This window comes from Mauremys mutica, chromosome 1 (assembly GCF_020497125.1).
Source record: "Mauremys mutica isolate MM-2020 ecotype Southern chromosome 1, ASM2049712v1, whole genome shotgun sequence".
NCBI lineage: Eukaryota > Metazoa > Chordata > Testudines > Geoemydidae > Mauremys > Mauremys mutica.
In genome coordinates, this window is record NC_059072.1 from 115,537,085 (window position 1) to 115,553,939 (window position 16,855).

The 16,855-nt window shown below is 41.0% G+C and overlaps 1 protein-coding gene across 4 annotated transcripts in view; it reads left to right on the top strand.

The window, feature by feature from the left end:
• Positions 1-16,855, top strand: part of PTPRO (protein tyrosine phosphatase receptor type O) — a 210,472-nt gene that overhangs the window by 184,332 nt on the left and 9,285 nt on the right. For all 4 annotated transcript variants that reach the window (XM_045002313.1, XM_045002315.1, XM_045002316.1 and 1 more), the window contains 7 exons: positions 5,353-5,388; positions 7,355-7,436; positions 8,343-8,433; positions 8,948-9,024; positions 11,466-11,600; positions 14,294-14,416; positions 16,137-16,291. In XM_045002313.1, the coding sequence (XP_044858248.1) occupies positions 5,353-5,388; positions 7,355-7,436; positions 8,343-8,433; positions 8,948-9,024; positions 11,466-11,600; positions 14,294-14,416; positions 16,137-16,291 (699 nt within the window). The remainder of the gene's footprint in view (positions 1-5,352; positions 5,389-7,354; positions 7,437-8,342; positions 8,434-8,947; positions 9,025-11,465; positions 11,601-14,293; positions 14,417-16,136; positions 16,292-16,855) is intronic.

Below are 16,855 nucleotides of genomic sequence, written 5' to 3' on the forward strand. Positions count from 1 at the left end.
AAAATCTTTTACCAGGATGGTGGCAGTATTCGTGTGGAATGGCAGTTCCCAGTTAAGTTAGAGGAATATTTTATACAAGGATTGTGGAGATGAAGTATCATCTCTGGTTTTGTTGCCTAATGGATCTAGATAAAGTAAATTTTTTGATTACGAGAGAAAGGGGCCGAGTCTGCTCCCATGGAAGCCAATGGGAGTTTTGCTATTGACTTTTATAAGAGCAGGAGCAAACCCTCCAAAAATCGCTCAGGGCTTGGTACTCCATTGACCTGCCCCTTGAGTCGGGGCACTGGAACAATTTATATAGTGGGGGTGCTGAGAGCCATTGAACCAAACTGTAAACCCTGTATATAGTGGAAGCCACTTCAAGCCAGGGGCTGTGGCAGCACCTTCCGCACCCCTAGTTCCAGCACCTATGCTTTGTATAGTCATTTACACCAGTCCAAAGTGGATGTAACATGCTATCAAATCTGGATGCTAGTATTCTACACCCACACTGCACTGTGTAAAGGACCACACAAGATGTGGCACTATGGAGAATCAGGCCTTCAGAGTGTTAGATTAGTTTTTACTAAGCTTATGTTAAATCTATAATGTAAATGGAATACCAGCATGAAATGAAATCTCTTGTTTCAAGCGTCCTTGTTTACGTGCAGTTTGGTTATGACTTTTTGTGAATACTCAGCAGCCATTGCAATGTAAAGTAACAAAGGACTCTTGAGATTCTGAAAGCTTAATAAATGTTTTCTGTTTGTCTCATGAGGTATGGATGTCAATCATCTGTTTTATGTGCCTATTGAAGTGTTCCTTGGAGGAGATTTCTTAGAAGCACTCACATCATAGGCAGCACTTTAATATTTTTTCTTTTAAATTAATCCTGTATGCCAAGCTTTCAGATTTACCCTAGTCACAAGGGATATCATTTCGATAGCCTGGATAAACTCATTTTAAAGACTTCTTTGGCAAAACTACCATAAAGGTGTAAAATAAATGTTTCAAGGGTATGGGTATAGTCAAGGTGCACATGTGTCGGTGTCTAAATAGCAAAAAATTATTTCAAGTTAGATAGATAATGGTATATATTGTATTACATAGTAATTGTTCCACACTAGTGTAGAAATGTTATTGGCATAGCTATGTTAACTGCAGACGCACCATCTGTTATGAATGAAAATGGATTGTTATAATTCAACAAGAAGGTACTGGCCCAGAGTAGTAGCTGATGATGGAGCTGATCAAAAAACTTTTATTGAGTGGGAATTATTTAGAAAGAAAACAGGCCGTTTTTGCTTCATTCCAGTTTTTGTTGTTTTATGAAAAAAATGAACAAATTTTTTAGAAACATGTTCAAAACTTTTGTTTCATTTCCAGAAAATATGTTTTGACTTTTTGGGGTGTTTTTTCCCTTCCTTTTAGTCTTTTTGAAATTCCCCCCTCCTCCTTTTTATTCCTCTGGAGATAAAAGGAGAGAAAACTTAAATTTATCTTTTTCCAGTTTCCTCTGTATTTTTCCTTGCTATTTCAAAATATTTTTTGGAAATACCGATTTAAAAAAAAGATTTTAAGTTTAAAAATTCATCAAAATATTTTTCCCTGAATAAATTAGTTTTCCCATTTTTGGATTTAAAAAAAATCTAGAAGCAGCAAAGAATCCTGTGGCACCTTATAGACTAACAGATGTTTTGCAGCATGAGCTTTCGTGGGTGAATACCCACTTCTTCGGATGCAGTGCCGAAGAAGTGGGTATTCACCCACGAAAGCTCATGCTGCAAAACATCTGTTAGTCTATAAGGTGCCACAGGATTCTTTGCTGCTTCTACAGAAACAGACTAACACGGCTACCCCTCTGATACTTAAAAAAAATCTAATTTCAACCAATCTTAGCTAGTATCAATTGCTTTAGGCAAGAGTATCTAGAAATCACTTGATTGTGACCATGAAATAAAAAAGTTTTAATTTTATTATAGCAGGACATACTTAAGGGCAGATATCACTAAAGGCCCAGAAAAAGTATTTAGCACATCTGATGGGCCTTTTAGGGAGCAGAAATTTGTTCAAGCTGTCTGATTGTCCTAGCAGACATGATCAATAGTTCTTAGAAACTGTAGCTAAATTAATTCAGAATGTGCTCATTTGGACATATAATCTGACTGGTTAACATTGTTCCTGCTGTCAGTGAATTTAAACTCTTCAGAGGTAAGCAGTAGACAGTGTAGTGAGTTAGGGTACGTCTACAATACGGGATTATTCCGAATTTACATAAACCGGTTTAGCAAAACAGATTGTATAAAATCGAGTGCACGCGGCCACACTAAACACATTAAATCGGTGGTGTGCGTCCACGGTCCGAGGCTAGCGTCGATTTCTGGAGCGTTGCACTGTGGGTAGCTATTCCGTAGCTATCCCATAGTTCCTGCAGCCTCCCCCGCCCCTTTGAATTTCCGGGTTGAGATCCCAGTGCCTGATGGGGCAAAAATCATTGTCGCGGGTGGTTCTGGGTAAATGTCGTCAGTCACTCCTTCCTCTGGGAAAGCAACGGCAGACAAGCATTTCGCGCCTTTTTTTCCTGGATTGCCCTAGCATGGCAATCATGGAGCCTGTTTTGCCTTTTGTGACTGTCACTGTATGTGTACTAGATGCCGCTGACAGAGGCGATTCAGCAGCGCTACACAGCAGCATGGATTTGCTTTTGCATGACAGCAGAGATGGTTATCAGCCATACTGTACCATCTACCATGCCATAAATTGGCAATAAGATGATCATGGTTACCAGTCCTTTTACACTGCACCTTCTGCTGCTGTCATAAGTTCCCCTGGCTGAGATCAGCCGGGGGCGCAAAAGCCAAAATTGGGAATGACTCCCTGAGTCAATCCCTCCTTTTTGGTATCTAAAAATAGAATCAGTCCTGCCTAGAATATGGGGAAAGTGTACTAGAGAACCAGTGTATCATAGAACCAGAGAGCACAGCCGCTCCGTGTCAGATCCCGCAGAAATGATGAGCTGTATGCTATTCACAGGGGGTGCTCCTGCAACAACCCCACCTGTTGATTCTGTTCTCCCCCAGCCTTCCTGGGCTACCATTGCAGTGTCCCCCCACTTGTGTGATGAAGTAATAAAGAATGCAGGAATAAGACACAGTGACTTGTTAGTGAGAAATGAGTGGAAGGCAGCCTCCAGCTGCTATGATAGTCCAGACAGGACATTAAGCAGTGTGGGGGAGAGGAGCCCAGCATCCCGCTGCTAGTCCAGGGACAATTGAATCTTTTCTTTACACATGAAGGGCGGGGGCTGATGGAGCTCAGCCCCCTGTTGCTATGATGAAGACGGTTATCAGCCATACTGCACCATCTACCAGGAATAATCAGGAGTTTTTTACACAGGCGCCCATGGTCGACCTCACTGGATGCTAGTCAGCATGTTTACCAGTCCTTTTGCACTGCACCATGTGCCAATAGGCTGATGATGACGATGGATATCAGCCATATTGTACCATCAGCCACCCATGGCGGGGGGGGAGGGGAGTGAGGATGTTGGTGTTGACTGTTGCAGCATCGCGTCTATCTGCAGCATTCAGTAAAGATAGGGGGACATGTAAAAGAGTCAAGAGAGGATTGTTTTCCCTTTCACTTCTGGGGGTGGGGAGGGGTGTAAATTGCCGAGCTATGCCCTGACCCACCGCGGACACTGTGTTTGACCCTAGAAGCATTTGGAGCTCAGCCAAGAATGCAAATGCTTTTCGGAGACTGCAGGAACAGTGGGATTGCTTGAGTCCTCAGTCCCCGCTCCCTCCCTCCATGAGCGTCCATTTGATTCTTTGGCTTTCCGTTACGCTTGTCACGCAGCAGTGCGCTGAGTCCCTGCTATGGCGTCTGTCCGGAGATTTTTTAAAAATGATTTTGAATCTCGTCTTCTGTAACGGAGCGCTGATAGAACAGATTTGCCTGCCCTAACTGCGATCACATCCGCATGGTCCATGCTGGAGCTCTTTTTTTATTTTTATTTTTAACTGCATCGCCACACGTGCTGATCGGAGCTCCACGCTGGGCAAACAGGAAATATTCAAAAGTTTGCGGGGCTTTTCCTGTCTACCTGGCCACTGCATCCGAGTTCAGATTGCTGTCCAGAGCAGTCAGTGGTGCACTGTGGGATACCACCCGGAGGCCAATACCGTCGATCTGCGGCCACACTAACCCTAATCCGATATGGTAATTCCGATACTAGCACTACTCCTCTCGTTAGGGAGGAGTACAGAAATCGATTTAAAGAGCCCTTTATATCGATATAAAGGGCCTCTTAGTGTGGACGGATGTGGCGTTAAATCGGTTTTACGCTCCTAAAACCGGTTTAAATGCATAGTGTAGACCAGGCCTTAGAGAGACAAGGTGGGTGAGGTCATATCTTTTATTGGACCAGCTTCTGTTGCCGAGAGAGACAAGCTTTCAAACTTATGCAGCGCTCTTCTTCAGGTCTTCTTTAGTGTGTGAATCGTCACATATTAGAACTGTTTTCAGACAGACGTGAGCCAAGGTTCCTTGTCTGGAACAATACATAATGTATGATGGTGGTTAGTATACTGCACTTTTTATTTCCATTTCTTAAGGATTACCTTGCTTAACTCACTCATTTCCTTCTCCTGTTGAAATGTGTGGGATATTTACCATTGCCTTCATTATGGAAGCAGGGGATCATTCCTTATTCTGATTATGTAGTATATATGAAATGCCATGTATAGGCTAGAATTTCTTAGTCTCACGTGTGTTTGGAAAGGGGGAAGTAGGTTGCAAGGGGCTTCCAATCCTTGCACACTTGTGAAGGGTCAGGCATAATCTCAGTCCTTGTGTTTCTTTCATCTGTATGGTGGCACTAGCTTTCCTAGAGCAGATAGGACCAGGTGAGGCAGGGACAGAGCTGAAGTGACTGTGATGGAACTTTATGCTGCAATTCATAAAGGGATGTAGCAGGCTAATTTGGCTTGCACTTTTGGAGGGATTATGCCAGGCTCAGGCACAAGGGGTGAAATTTGGGCCCTTTGAAGTCAGTTGCAAAATTCCCATTGACGTCAGCATAATCAGGATTTCACCCAAGGTCTCTGAGCATGGTTGCCTGTGTGCAATCTCTCCTCCGAAATGCAAGCAGTGCCTTAACGCCAAAGGATGAAATCCGTAGGGAGTTTTGCCATTGACTTCAAAGAGATCAACTTTCCACTCTCACTCCTGACCTACATATTAAGGAGATCATAAAACCTACACATTCAATTCAGGTGGAAACCAGTTCAGTTTTGACAGTAGGGCTAATTTTTAATCAAGTCTAGATGATGTTATACTGAAAAAAAGCTGTGTTTGTCTGCCTTACAGGAGCAAAAATGGATTAAAGAAGAGGAAACTGACCAAGTATGTGACTTTTTGATATTTAAATAATATTTTTTAAAAAATTGATAGTCACATTGGACTGAACAATAATTTTTATGACTATAGGAAATGTGTTGAAGTTACAGAGATAAATATTCTTCATTCTGGTAAATATCTCCAGAGAGAGATTGTAGCAAGAGATGTCTGGAAGCACATGGCAACAGATAATTACACTAAATCAGTGGGTCTCAAACTGTGGGTCGGGACCCAAAAGTGGGTCAGGACCCCATTTGAATGGGGTCGCCGGGGCTGGCTTAGACTTGCTGAGGCTCGGGGCCGACCCGAAGCCTGAGGGATTCAGCTCTGGGCGGCGGGGCTCAGGTTACAGGCCCCCAGGCGGGGGCTGAAGCCCTTGGGCTTCGGCTTTGACCCCTTCCCTGCTCAGGGCAGTGGGGCGCGGTCTTTGGCTCTCCCACCTGGGGCAGTGGGAATCAGGCGGACTCAGGCTTTGGTCCTCCCTTCTGGGGTCATGTAGTAATTTTTGTTGTCAGAAAGGGTGGGGGAGGGGTCACAATGCAAAGAAGTTTGAGAACCCCTGCGCTAAATCAAGAGTACCCTGTGTTTTGTTTTGTCTTCTCAACAGCTGGATTGTAGTAAAAGAGCTCCTGACTGATGGATTTTTTCCCCCAGTGGTTAATTTTCTATGATACTAAGTTAGCAATTCCAACAGGGCCTTTCCTCATTTAAAAATGACAAACCGTGAGAAACTGCTATTTCCTTCTTGATATTGGGCTCTGATGGCAATTGCTGTTGTGTATTAGATTATTAATGTTAAACAGGAGTAATTATCTGGAGATAGAAGCAATATGCCACCAAGGAACTGTCTTTAAGTAAATGAACGGATTATTGTGTACATGCTTCAATATTTTGTAAATTAAAACATGATAATTACGCAAGGAAAACTCTTTGCTTTTATTTCATTATTTAAGGTGTTAAACTAATGACTCATTCTTTAACCTGAATTCAGGGCCTGATCCTCAGCTGGAGTAAACAGGCATAGCTCCATTAGAGTCAATAAAGCCAGGCCAGTTTATACCAGTTGAAGATCTGGTCCGATATGTCTGCGCTCCATTGTCTTCAATGGGCATTGTGCCCACTTATGCTAGAGTAGAATTTGGCTTCTAATGTCAAACATGGCAAACACCTGAATTTCTCAAAGCCAGTGGAAAACAATTGTTGCTCTGGGGCTGAAATTTGCATTTTTTATATCATAGACCTCGTCTGACCCAAATTCAGGCCAATGAAACCTATTAATGGCTTGTGTGATTATGGTGCATGTGACATTTAAAAGTGTGTTTACCAGATAGTTCTCCCCCGTATGAAAGGGATTTTTATGTGTCACTAAAGCAGCTCATTTAAACTGCCTTTGCTACTGTCCAGGAAGAAGTGCCAATGTATTGTAATTAGAGATGACCAGAACATAAACCCTGGATATGACCATCTGAACTGTGATGGGATTTAGAATCGGGATCCAAATCTGGCATCCCAGGCTCATTTTTAATTGAAATGGAGATGTCAATCAGCGCTATAGCTAGAGGGCCCCCTTTAAAACAGCTTGATTGGAAGGGTCAGGACTTGGTAGCTCTCCTGACTCTCAGTTCTATGTTCCATCGCCAGTGAGCCAAATCCTGCATCCTAAATCAGGCAATATTCAAACTGAAGCCAATGGGAATTTTGCCTCAAGATGGACTGCAGAGTTTAGCTTAATGATGTGGGTAGATTTAACCTATTAGCAGCAGTTGCCCACATAATCACAGGTAAATGATTCATCGGACAGGAAGAATCACATTTCAGGTACACAAACTTCAGATTTTTTGCAAGCTCTGTCCCAGGTATAATTACTTAATAGAATACAATGCTAAAAATACAGATTAGTGAATTGTTAATACTCAAAAATAAAACAAATCTATTTAAGAAATTAATTTCTTTTCCATGTGTTTTTGAAAAGCCCTGTGCAGTTGGATGACTTCGATGGCTACATCAAGGATATGGCCAAAGATTCAGATTATAAATTTTCTCTGCAATTTGAGGTATGTATATGGAGGAGACAGCTCCTGGCTGCCTCTCCCAAATTGGACGACTACTTTTGCCAAACTGAAAGAACCAGATGGGTGGTATGATTGTGGCATTTGGACCCACGCATCTGTTGTAGCATAGTCCATGTAGCGGCCTAAGTTGACTGCAATGCATTTTTAAAATGAAAAATGGCACTGGTGACAACCAAATCTTCTGAAACAAAGGGACAGTTAACACATGGTCTTGTCTGACTAGTTTCTTCCCCAGTGCTAAAAATACAAGATTATCAAGTGAAGACAAAAGGGAGCTACAAACACTGGGTGGAATCTTGGATCTGTTGATCATGTGGCAAAACTCCATTTGACTTGATAGGGTTGGGATTCTACCCACTGTTCTCTCAGGTGGCACACATTATGTTCATCTCATTTATGATCATATGTTACAGAATATTTTAGATTGATTATTTAAGGTAATGAATAGTAATTATATAAATCTCAGGATCAAAAGCAGCTGTGAGTTGTAGGTAACTGAAGAAGCATTACTGAAATCTAGCTCAGATGGTGGCACCATCTGATAGCTATTCAGTGGCCTATGTGGAATGAGTTTGGTAGATAGTAACAAAATCATCAGCTTAGGTGACAGTAACTGACAAACATACTGACATTCTCATCAGGGTAGCCAAAGGCTGAATGGGCATGGAGACCAGACTTCCCTCCCACTCTTAGAAGTAGTTGCCTAGGTATGAGCCACATGATGAGGTATTACAAGGAAACTTGCTGTATCTGTAGTGTCTGTAAATAAAGTGCTTTGGAGTCCAGGGCTGTCAGTCTGGCCGTTGTGTCAGAAGCATTATTCACAAACCATTAATTTTTAGGCGTTAGTTACTTTAATTGTAACATTTTCCCTTCTGTCATACACAGGAGCTAAAACTGATTGGGCTTGATATACCCCATTTTGCTGCTGACCTTCCCATGAATCGATGTAAAAATCGCTATACAAATATCCTGCCATGTAAGTACAATAGACGCAGACTCCTGAGAAGGTCCCTTGGTGGGGGGGGGGGGGCGGGCAAAGGGGGTGAAGAGTTTTAATTGTGGAATTGGTGCGGATTTTTCCAGCAGGGAAAAGCTTGTTTTAAAAGCTGTCCTTGGCAAGAAATAGGTCTCCCTTACTTTTGAAAGGATGAAGCTCCGTGTTTTATATTTGTCATGATTGAATATAGTAGGTCATTCCTACTGCTGAGCAGCCTTCTTCAACATTTTTTTTCCTCATGATTTCAATGCGATCCAAAGAGACCCGACAGTGAAGACTCTTGAAGGCAGGAGTGTGTAGCAGTAATGAAGCCGTATCCATGCAGCGATAACTGGGCATTACTTATTAGTATGGCATGCTGGCCCTCTACAGTTTTACCTTTGTTATGCTGGAGCGTGTGTAATTGTGTTTCAGAATTTTAAGAGATTATTTAAAACCTCCCACTGTTTGCTCAAGCTGCCCCCGTTCTTTTTTTCCCCCCTTGTTTTTACAGATGACTTTAGCCGTGTCAGATTAGTTTCGATGAATGAAGAAGAAGGTTCAGACTACATTAACGCCAACTATATTCCTGTAAGTGATAAGACTCAAATCAACCTGAGGCTTAATGTTCTTAGTAGGGAGATATCAGACAGGTAGTGAAAACTCCTAGCAGTTTGGTGACTTTAAAAAAATAAAAAATAAAAAATTACCACAATGTCACTAATTTTGCCTTCAGTGAACAGCACTTTTCACCAGCCCATAAACCTGTTTTGTGCACATTTTGCCACAGCAACACTGAAATTTGCGTGCATCCTGTTACAGGTGGAAGAAATTGGCTGGGGACATGGGTGAAAAGGTTGAACTCTGCATTGCTATTCTCAAACAGCTAAAGGTTTTTTTTCCAATATTTTAATCTATGTGGAATAAAGGCAGTGAACCATAGATACAGGTACAGTTAAAATGCACAGAGAACATGGAGCTCCCCAGGGCATGGTGTGCAAACATAGCTTCTATTTGCACTACCCTGATCTTGCCATTGTTCTGTTCATGCCTTCTTCCTTGCACTATGTTAGAGCAGCTGTCTAACTGCTCATAGCAATACTGCTGTAGTGTTAGGACAGCAAGTGAAGAACGCTGTATTCAGCTGTAACTGTATGGGATATGCAGGCAGGCAGAATGTAAGTTTGTACATAGGAATTTGGCCAAGATGCTGGGAAAAGCTCCCTACTGTTATGAAAAGTGCTGCAGCATCTTTAATGACTACAAACACTGTGTTCTAGTTCTCCACTGAAACAGGACAGTGGCCCATAGCTTCATGCTAAGGACTTGGTTCAGTGCTGACTAAACTAGGAAGAGTATTACTGAATCAATATCACCACTTTGTGCATGACTTTGGAAGTCTCCCATCCAAACACTGACAAAGCACTGACTTTATTTAGCTTCCAAGATCTGACAAGATCACAGAACTAAGTGATAAGGCTATGCAGGCTCTTCTTCTTCATTAAATATTAATAATGTGTACATTTGATGCTTAGTCAGAAAACTAGAATGACAATTGTATAGCATCCACATATATATAGCATCCAGATATGTCTCTTCAGCTTTTGTCAGTTCCACATTTATATTTTAGATGTGTTTAATACTACGCACAAAAACCACCTTCCAATACTTTAGATACAGCACGGCTATGTTAGTTTCTGGCTTATTTGGATGATCACTCTCCCACTTGGCACCTCATGGTAGTTTCATCTCAAATCCTAGTGTTCATGGTGATCTGCTTTCCACTGTCAACAGAAATGTTCTGCATCAGTTATATACACACCCCATAGGAAGCAAAATGAAATGTATTCTGTACTTACAAATTATTATGAGTGTCGAGTTTGAACTGAGTTTTTTAGAGATGGCAAATGCTGAATTAGGCTGCCTGTGGAAAGTGCTTCCAAATCATCAGTATTTCAGTTATTTGAATGCTGTGGGCTGATACATCCATAGACTCATTCATGAAGGAACATACTGTGCTTTGAATGTATCTGTTTTTTTCCCCCCAACTACTCTGGGTATTAGATAACTTTCTAAACCTAGTTCTGCTGATAATCTCCTCCTGTGTTCACTGTAAACAGGGAGCCAGGGTCGTAGTTAAATCAGCCCTGACACCCAGCAAATATGCTTGATGTTAACTAGCAGCATACTGAAATGGTATCTTGTATTATTTACTAAATTACCCTTTTCTACAATAGTGCCCCAAAAAGTATCTACAAATAAAAGCAGACAGATTAGCAGAGGGATAGGAATGTATGGGTATAATTTCTCCTAAAGGTGCTTCAGGTTTGGTATATGATAAATATATGATAGCCTTTTAAGAATTATTACTTTTAGAATAATCTATTATTTTAGGTCTAAGATTACCAAGTATTTTACTGATTTGAGTCTTGAGCTTGCAAACACTTATGCATGTGTTCCTTGATTAGAGTTCAGATGATTAATCCTTTCCTTTCTATTCTATTATTAAATTTAATTCACCACAGGTGCGACTTAATTTATTTGGGGGAAAGCACAAGATAAGGATATATAACTATTGTACTTGTGAACTCACAGCGTATTAAATTTATTAAAACTTTTTGTAAAAACAAACAAACAAAAAAACCCAGCCCTGATTTAGTTTTCATTTTTTATGCTGTTTATTTTTTTTACTTCACTAACTTTGGACAGTGAATTTACATTGGTCAGTTTTACTTTCTGTCCATACACAGGTTAATTTCCAGGTTCCCCTGTAGTATTTGGGACTCAAAATCTCTTTGGAAATGTTTTGATTAAAAAAAAAAAGTTTCCACTGAATTAAAAACAACAAACCAAAAAACTTGATATAGGCTTCTTCATGTTAGGAATTATTTTTAAAAAGCTCTTTGAATTTTGGACTTAAACATTCAAAAATGTATCTTTAAAAACATATTGTAAATATGCTCCTGAGGAAAATTTATGTTCTGAACGGTCTGTAAAATGAAGTATATTAATAAATTGCTCCTGTCTCTTAGGGCTACAACTCACCACAGGAATACATTGCAACCCAGGGGCCATTGCCAGAGACAAGGAATGATTTTTGGAAGATGGTTCTCCAGCAAAAATCGCAAATCATTGTTATGCTCACTCAGTGTAATGAAAAAAGAAGGGTAGGTAACATAATCCTATGTGCATTTTGCAAGGAAATAAATAATTTCAGTGGTCATTAGGTTCCTTTGCATTATTTTCTAACACAAAACAGCAATATAAGGCAAGCTCTTGAAATCAGTAGGAGATCCAGAAGGGGACCCATGGTCACTTATTGTAAGCTCTTCAGTGTAGGAATAGTTCTAGTTGTTTGTAGTGTTAGGGCACCTAGCACAATGGGGCCCCTATTTGAACTGAGACCTCTCTCAGTGCTACTGTAACACAATTAAGATTAATGATCATAAATAACAAGTCTGAAGAGCTGGTGCTGAATGGTTCCATGAGTAATGGTAGAGCCATAATAGTTGAATCCAAATATGAACTTCCTGAAGGTCAGCTGTGTTTGGACCTCAGGTTTGGCTTTGGTCCCATCTATAGTAGGAAGTTACCTGTTGTAAGAGGCTGACAAGATTTTATCAAGAGTAAAAGATTCTTACATGACTCAAATTAGACTTTAAAATGGCAGGAATAGGGAGTGGATGGCTCAGGGGACTGTTACTGGTTTGAATCCAGGCTGGTGGTGAATGAAAAATTATTATTGTCTGATGGCTATTTCTTGGCATCTCTGAAATAAGTGGTGGTCCCAGCTCAGTTCCTAGTCTACAGGTGTGTATCCACATCACAAAAACTACTAGCACAGTTGGCACCTGTGATTATGTGGGCACCTGCTCCATGATTTTTTGGGGGACTGAGGTGAGGCTGACCAGTCTGACCAGGCTGACCAGTCTGTAGTTCCCTGGATTCTCCTTCTTCCCTTTTTTTAAAGATGGACACTATATATTTTCCTTTTCCCAATTGTCCAGGACCTCCCCCAATCGCCACGAGTTTTCAAAGATAATGGCCAATGGCTCTGCGATCACATCAGCCAACTCCCTCAGCACCCTCAGATGCGTTGCATCTGGCCCCATGGACTTGTGCATGTCCAGCTATTCTAAATAGTCCTTAACCTGTTCTTTCACCACTGAGGGTTGCTCCCCTCCTCCTCATACTGTGCTGCCCAGTGCAGCAGTCTGGGAGCTGACCTTGTCTGTGAAAACCATGGCAAAAAAAACATTGGGTACTTCAGCTTTTTCCACGTCATCTGTCACTGGGTTGCCTCCCCCATTCAGTAGGGGTCCCACACTTTCCCTGACCACCTTCTTGTTGCTAACATACCTGAAGAAAACCTTCTTGTTACCCTTCACATCCCTTGCTAGATGCAACTCCAATTGTACTTTGGCCTTCCTGCTTACACCCCTGCTTGCTCGAGCAATATTTTTATACTCCTCCCTAATCATTTGTCCAAGTTTGTTACTAGTAAGGAGACATGGGCTGCAGTATGATGATGACACCCAACTCTGTGTATCTGTCTTGTCTAGTTTGGATGATGCAGTTCAGCGTCTCAGTTGCTGTCTAGTCAAGGTTGGCACATGGATGATAGTGAGCTGGCTGAGGCTCAACCCAGCTAAGATTGAGGCAACGATGGTGGGTTTGGGGAAGCAGCCAGGGGAGATGGCAGGGGTAATATCAGCCCCTTGGATTGAAGGAGTACATCTGTCGTTAGTTAAATGTTCACAACTCAGGTTATTTTAGCCCCCCAGCTACTGTTTGATAACCACATCACAGCAGTGGCCCAGTCTGTTGTTTCCCATCAGTGTCTGGCTAGGACACTATGGCCTTTTCTTCTGGCCACAGACCTTGCCACCATTATCCGTGCTTTTGTTACCTCAAAATTTGGCTATTGCAATGCTCTCTACATGGGATTACACCTTAAAACGGAGACTGAGGCTGGTGTAGAATGCAGCAGTTCGCTTATTGAGCAGGGCATAGTGACAGCAATGTTCCAGGATAGCTAGCTGCCCATTGATCTCTGGGTTAAGTTTAATGTGTCAGTTATGAGCTATGAAGACATAAATGGGCTGGCACAGGCCAATGGACACTCTTCTCTCCCCATACCATACTGCCACAGCTGCAGTCAGCATGGACACTTAACTGGATCCTCCTCATTGTAAAAGAAAGAGGGTGCCCGGCAGGCTGTTCTCTGTGGGAGCTCTGGGACTCTGGAACTTGCTCTTCTCACCCTCTTGTTCCAAAATAATCCAGATTTGCAAGCACACTGAAAGAGACACCTGTTTCATAGGGTCTCTAGAGAAGGCTGAGGGTGTGCTTCTTAGATGGTGAATGGGGTAAGTGGTTCCGGTGGAATGGATTTTAATGCTGCTATGGTTTAATTTTATTGTAATTACTGCATGGCTGATTATGTTAGGGTGCCTAGAGCCTTGGTTGATTGTCTTTATTATTTTAAATCTCAATAAAATTAAAATATTACATCATGGTCCTTTACACTGTAATAGAGAACACTTGGAACATATATTTTCATTTCCTTTCACGTATGATCTTGTTCACTGCATTTTGGAAACTTGTTATTTAAGATCATCAAAGCTCGTCTGTTAGGGATGACAACTGTCTACAGTCTATGGGCCATAATGAGACCCATGGACCTTTCTTTTGCCATAATCAGGCTGCTCTCCTAAAGCTTCATTTTTGTTGAGAGTTTATACACACAGATCTACATAACACACACACATGCTTCAGTGCCAAACAAAATTCTGCTGTGTTGCTTCCCAAACTTGAGTCTAAATAGATTTTGATTGTACTGTTTTTTCTTTTCTTCTAGGTGAAATGTGATCATTACTGGCCTTTTACAGAAGAGCCTATTGCTTATGGGGACATCACAGTGGAGATGCTTTCTGAGGAGGAGCAAATGGACTGGTCTTATAGGAACTTCAGAATCAGCTATGTAGGTGACAGTGAAAGATGTTTCATTGCTTTTCATTAGAGATCAGCCCATCCTGCAAAATTTGAATCCATATCTCACACACTCCAAAATCCAGGGGTGTTCAGACCTGGAGTTTTGGGGCAGTTAGAGAGAGAGAGAGGGACCAAGAGCAACATTCATAAATAGGTTTTGGTTGCGAGCACCTTCAGATTTCAAAGATGTTCTGATCTGGGGTTTTGGTTCAGGCTCTTCTCTTATTTCTATCCATCCCAGGCATCTCCAGGGAGTAAAGGTTGTCTCTCTAGTCTAGATCCTAGTGGACAAATGTTCACATCACAAAAACTGTTCTGCTTGGTATGTTGCTGGTGTGGTGTAAAGGAGAACTAATGGTGCCCTATGTGGACACCTGGGGTTTCCCAGGAGGATCCTTACGTAGTGTAACCCTGATGCACAACACCTAGCATAATGGGGCCCTGATCATGACAAATAATTAATTATGATGGTTTGTTTGGAGACCACATTTCAGACACTTTTTTTTTTTTTTGGTCCTGTGTATCAGACGATGGTCCATTTTCAATTATAAACTGTTCAAGGCCTGAAAATAAGAATATAAAAGTTGAGGAATATTGTTTGTAAAGGAGGCAATTGCACATTATTCGTGGCATTCTTTTGATGCCGTGTCCCTGAAATGCTGTTGAATAAAACAGAATTTAATCCATGAATGGTATTCCATCCCTTGGTGCTGTGGTAATAGAATGTTTTGCTGTATTAACTGCTTTCCACAGAGGAAGTGGGAGGAGTCTAATGCACAGTCCAATCTTTCAAACACTTGTACTTTGTTAAGGCAGAAGTACAGCTAGGAATGGGCAAAACAGTTGTCAGATGTAATGTAATAGAACTGAATCAAACTGCAACCATTCCGCTGCATTCCCATACTTTTTAATTTGGACCAGAAAGACTGGAAATAGTTCAAGAATAGACTATCAAAACCAGGAAATATAGAAATTATTTTGAGAGCATCAGATTTCTGAACCAAATTGTTTGGATCAGCATCCAGATTTTCAGGTGTCTATTCCAATTTCATCTCTGCCTCCCAATGTTTTGAATGGCACTACTAATTACAGGAATCATTATTTGAACTTATGCAACAATGGGAGACTGATACAGTGGATCAGAACCATAGTGTTGTAGGAATTTACAGCATCAACTCTCTGTCCTGAGTTGTGGGGATAAAAAACTGTCACTTGAGTGCCTTTGTCTCAAAGCCAGATCCTTGTTTGTTGAAGTACTGTCCTAGCCTTCTAATACATTTCAGTTAGAGCTGTTAGAAATTTTATGAATTCCAAATGTTTTTGTTTAAAAAAGTTTTTTCTCAAAAACCTGTTTTTCTTTGTTTTTTTTATTTTTTTCCAATTAAACCTGAATGTTAAAATTCCCAAGTTTCTGGTCCTTCCAGAAAAATGGGGTGAAAAGAAAAAGGAGAAACTAAAACAAAATCCCCAAACCATACAATTTTTTATTTATTTTTTTTGAAGTTTTCAAAAAATATTAACTGAAAATATATTTCCTTTTTGAAACTGTGGAGCAAAAATAATGTGAAAATGTTCACATACAATCTTTACCATTTTTGACTAGCTCTAATTTCATTAGTCTGTATTTGTAAATGCATGAGTCAGATTGAACATGACTGCACAGGTAAAACAAATATGAACAAGCTGCTGTTCTGTTTTTTCCCCCTTAGGCTGATGAGGTGCAAGATGTAATGCATTTTAACTACACTGCTTGGCCTGATCATGGTGTCCCCACTACAAATGCTGCAGAGAGCATCTTGCAGTTTGTACAGATGGTCAGACAGCAGTCAACAAAGAGTAAAGGCCCCATGGTCATACACTGCAGGTAAAGGCTTAATTTTCCATTTTCCTTTAATGTGTAACCATTCAAATACATTGAGAAGAACACTGGAGGGAGGGATTTCTTTCTACCTTTCAAGTGCTGAGAATTGTATTTTGTTTGTTTGTTTTTGTTTTTGTGTCTTATGGTAAATTCCTGTCCCTATTGCAGTAAGTCAGAGTTTTGCCATTGACTTTAATGGGACCAGGATTTCATTCTGTGTTCCTAGATGTAAGGGGAGAGTGTGACACATACCATATATTTTTATCATAGTAAAGTATTACAGGTCTGATCCTCAGCTGAGGTAAATTAGCCTCATGGACATCAGTGGAGTTATGCTATGTTGTTTTATATCATCTGAGGACCTTGCCGTACACTTGCATTTCCATGTTTTTGCAATTCAGATGGAAAAATCAAAACAGTTTGTCAAGCAGTATGCCGTTTCCCTACAGAGACGTACTCTGTGTAGATCATCGCTCTCGGATAATTTGGCCTTCAGTAACCAACGCTGGGAGTTAAATCCATGGGCTGGCAGTAAGCCATATGACACAATATGCAGGTTTTTCTTTT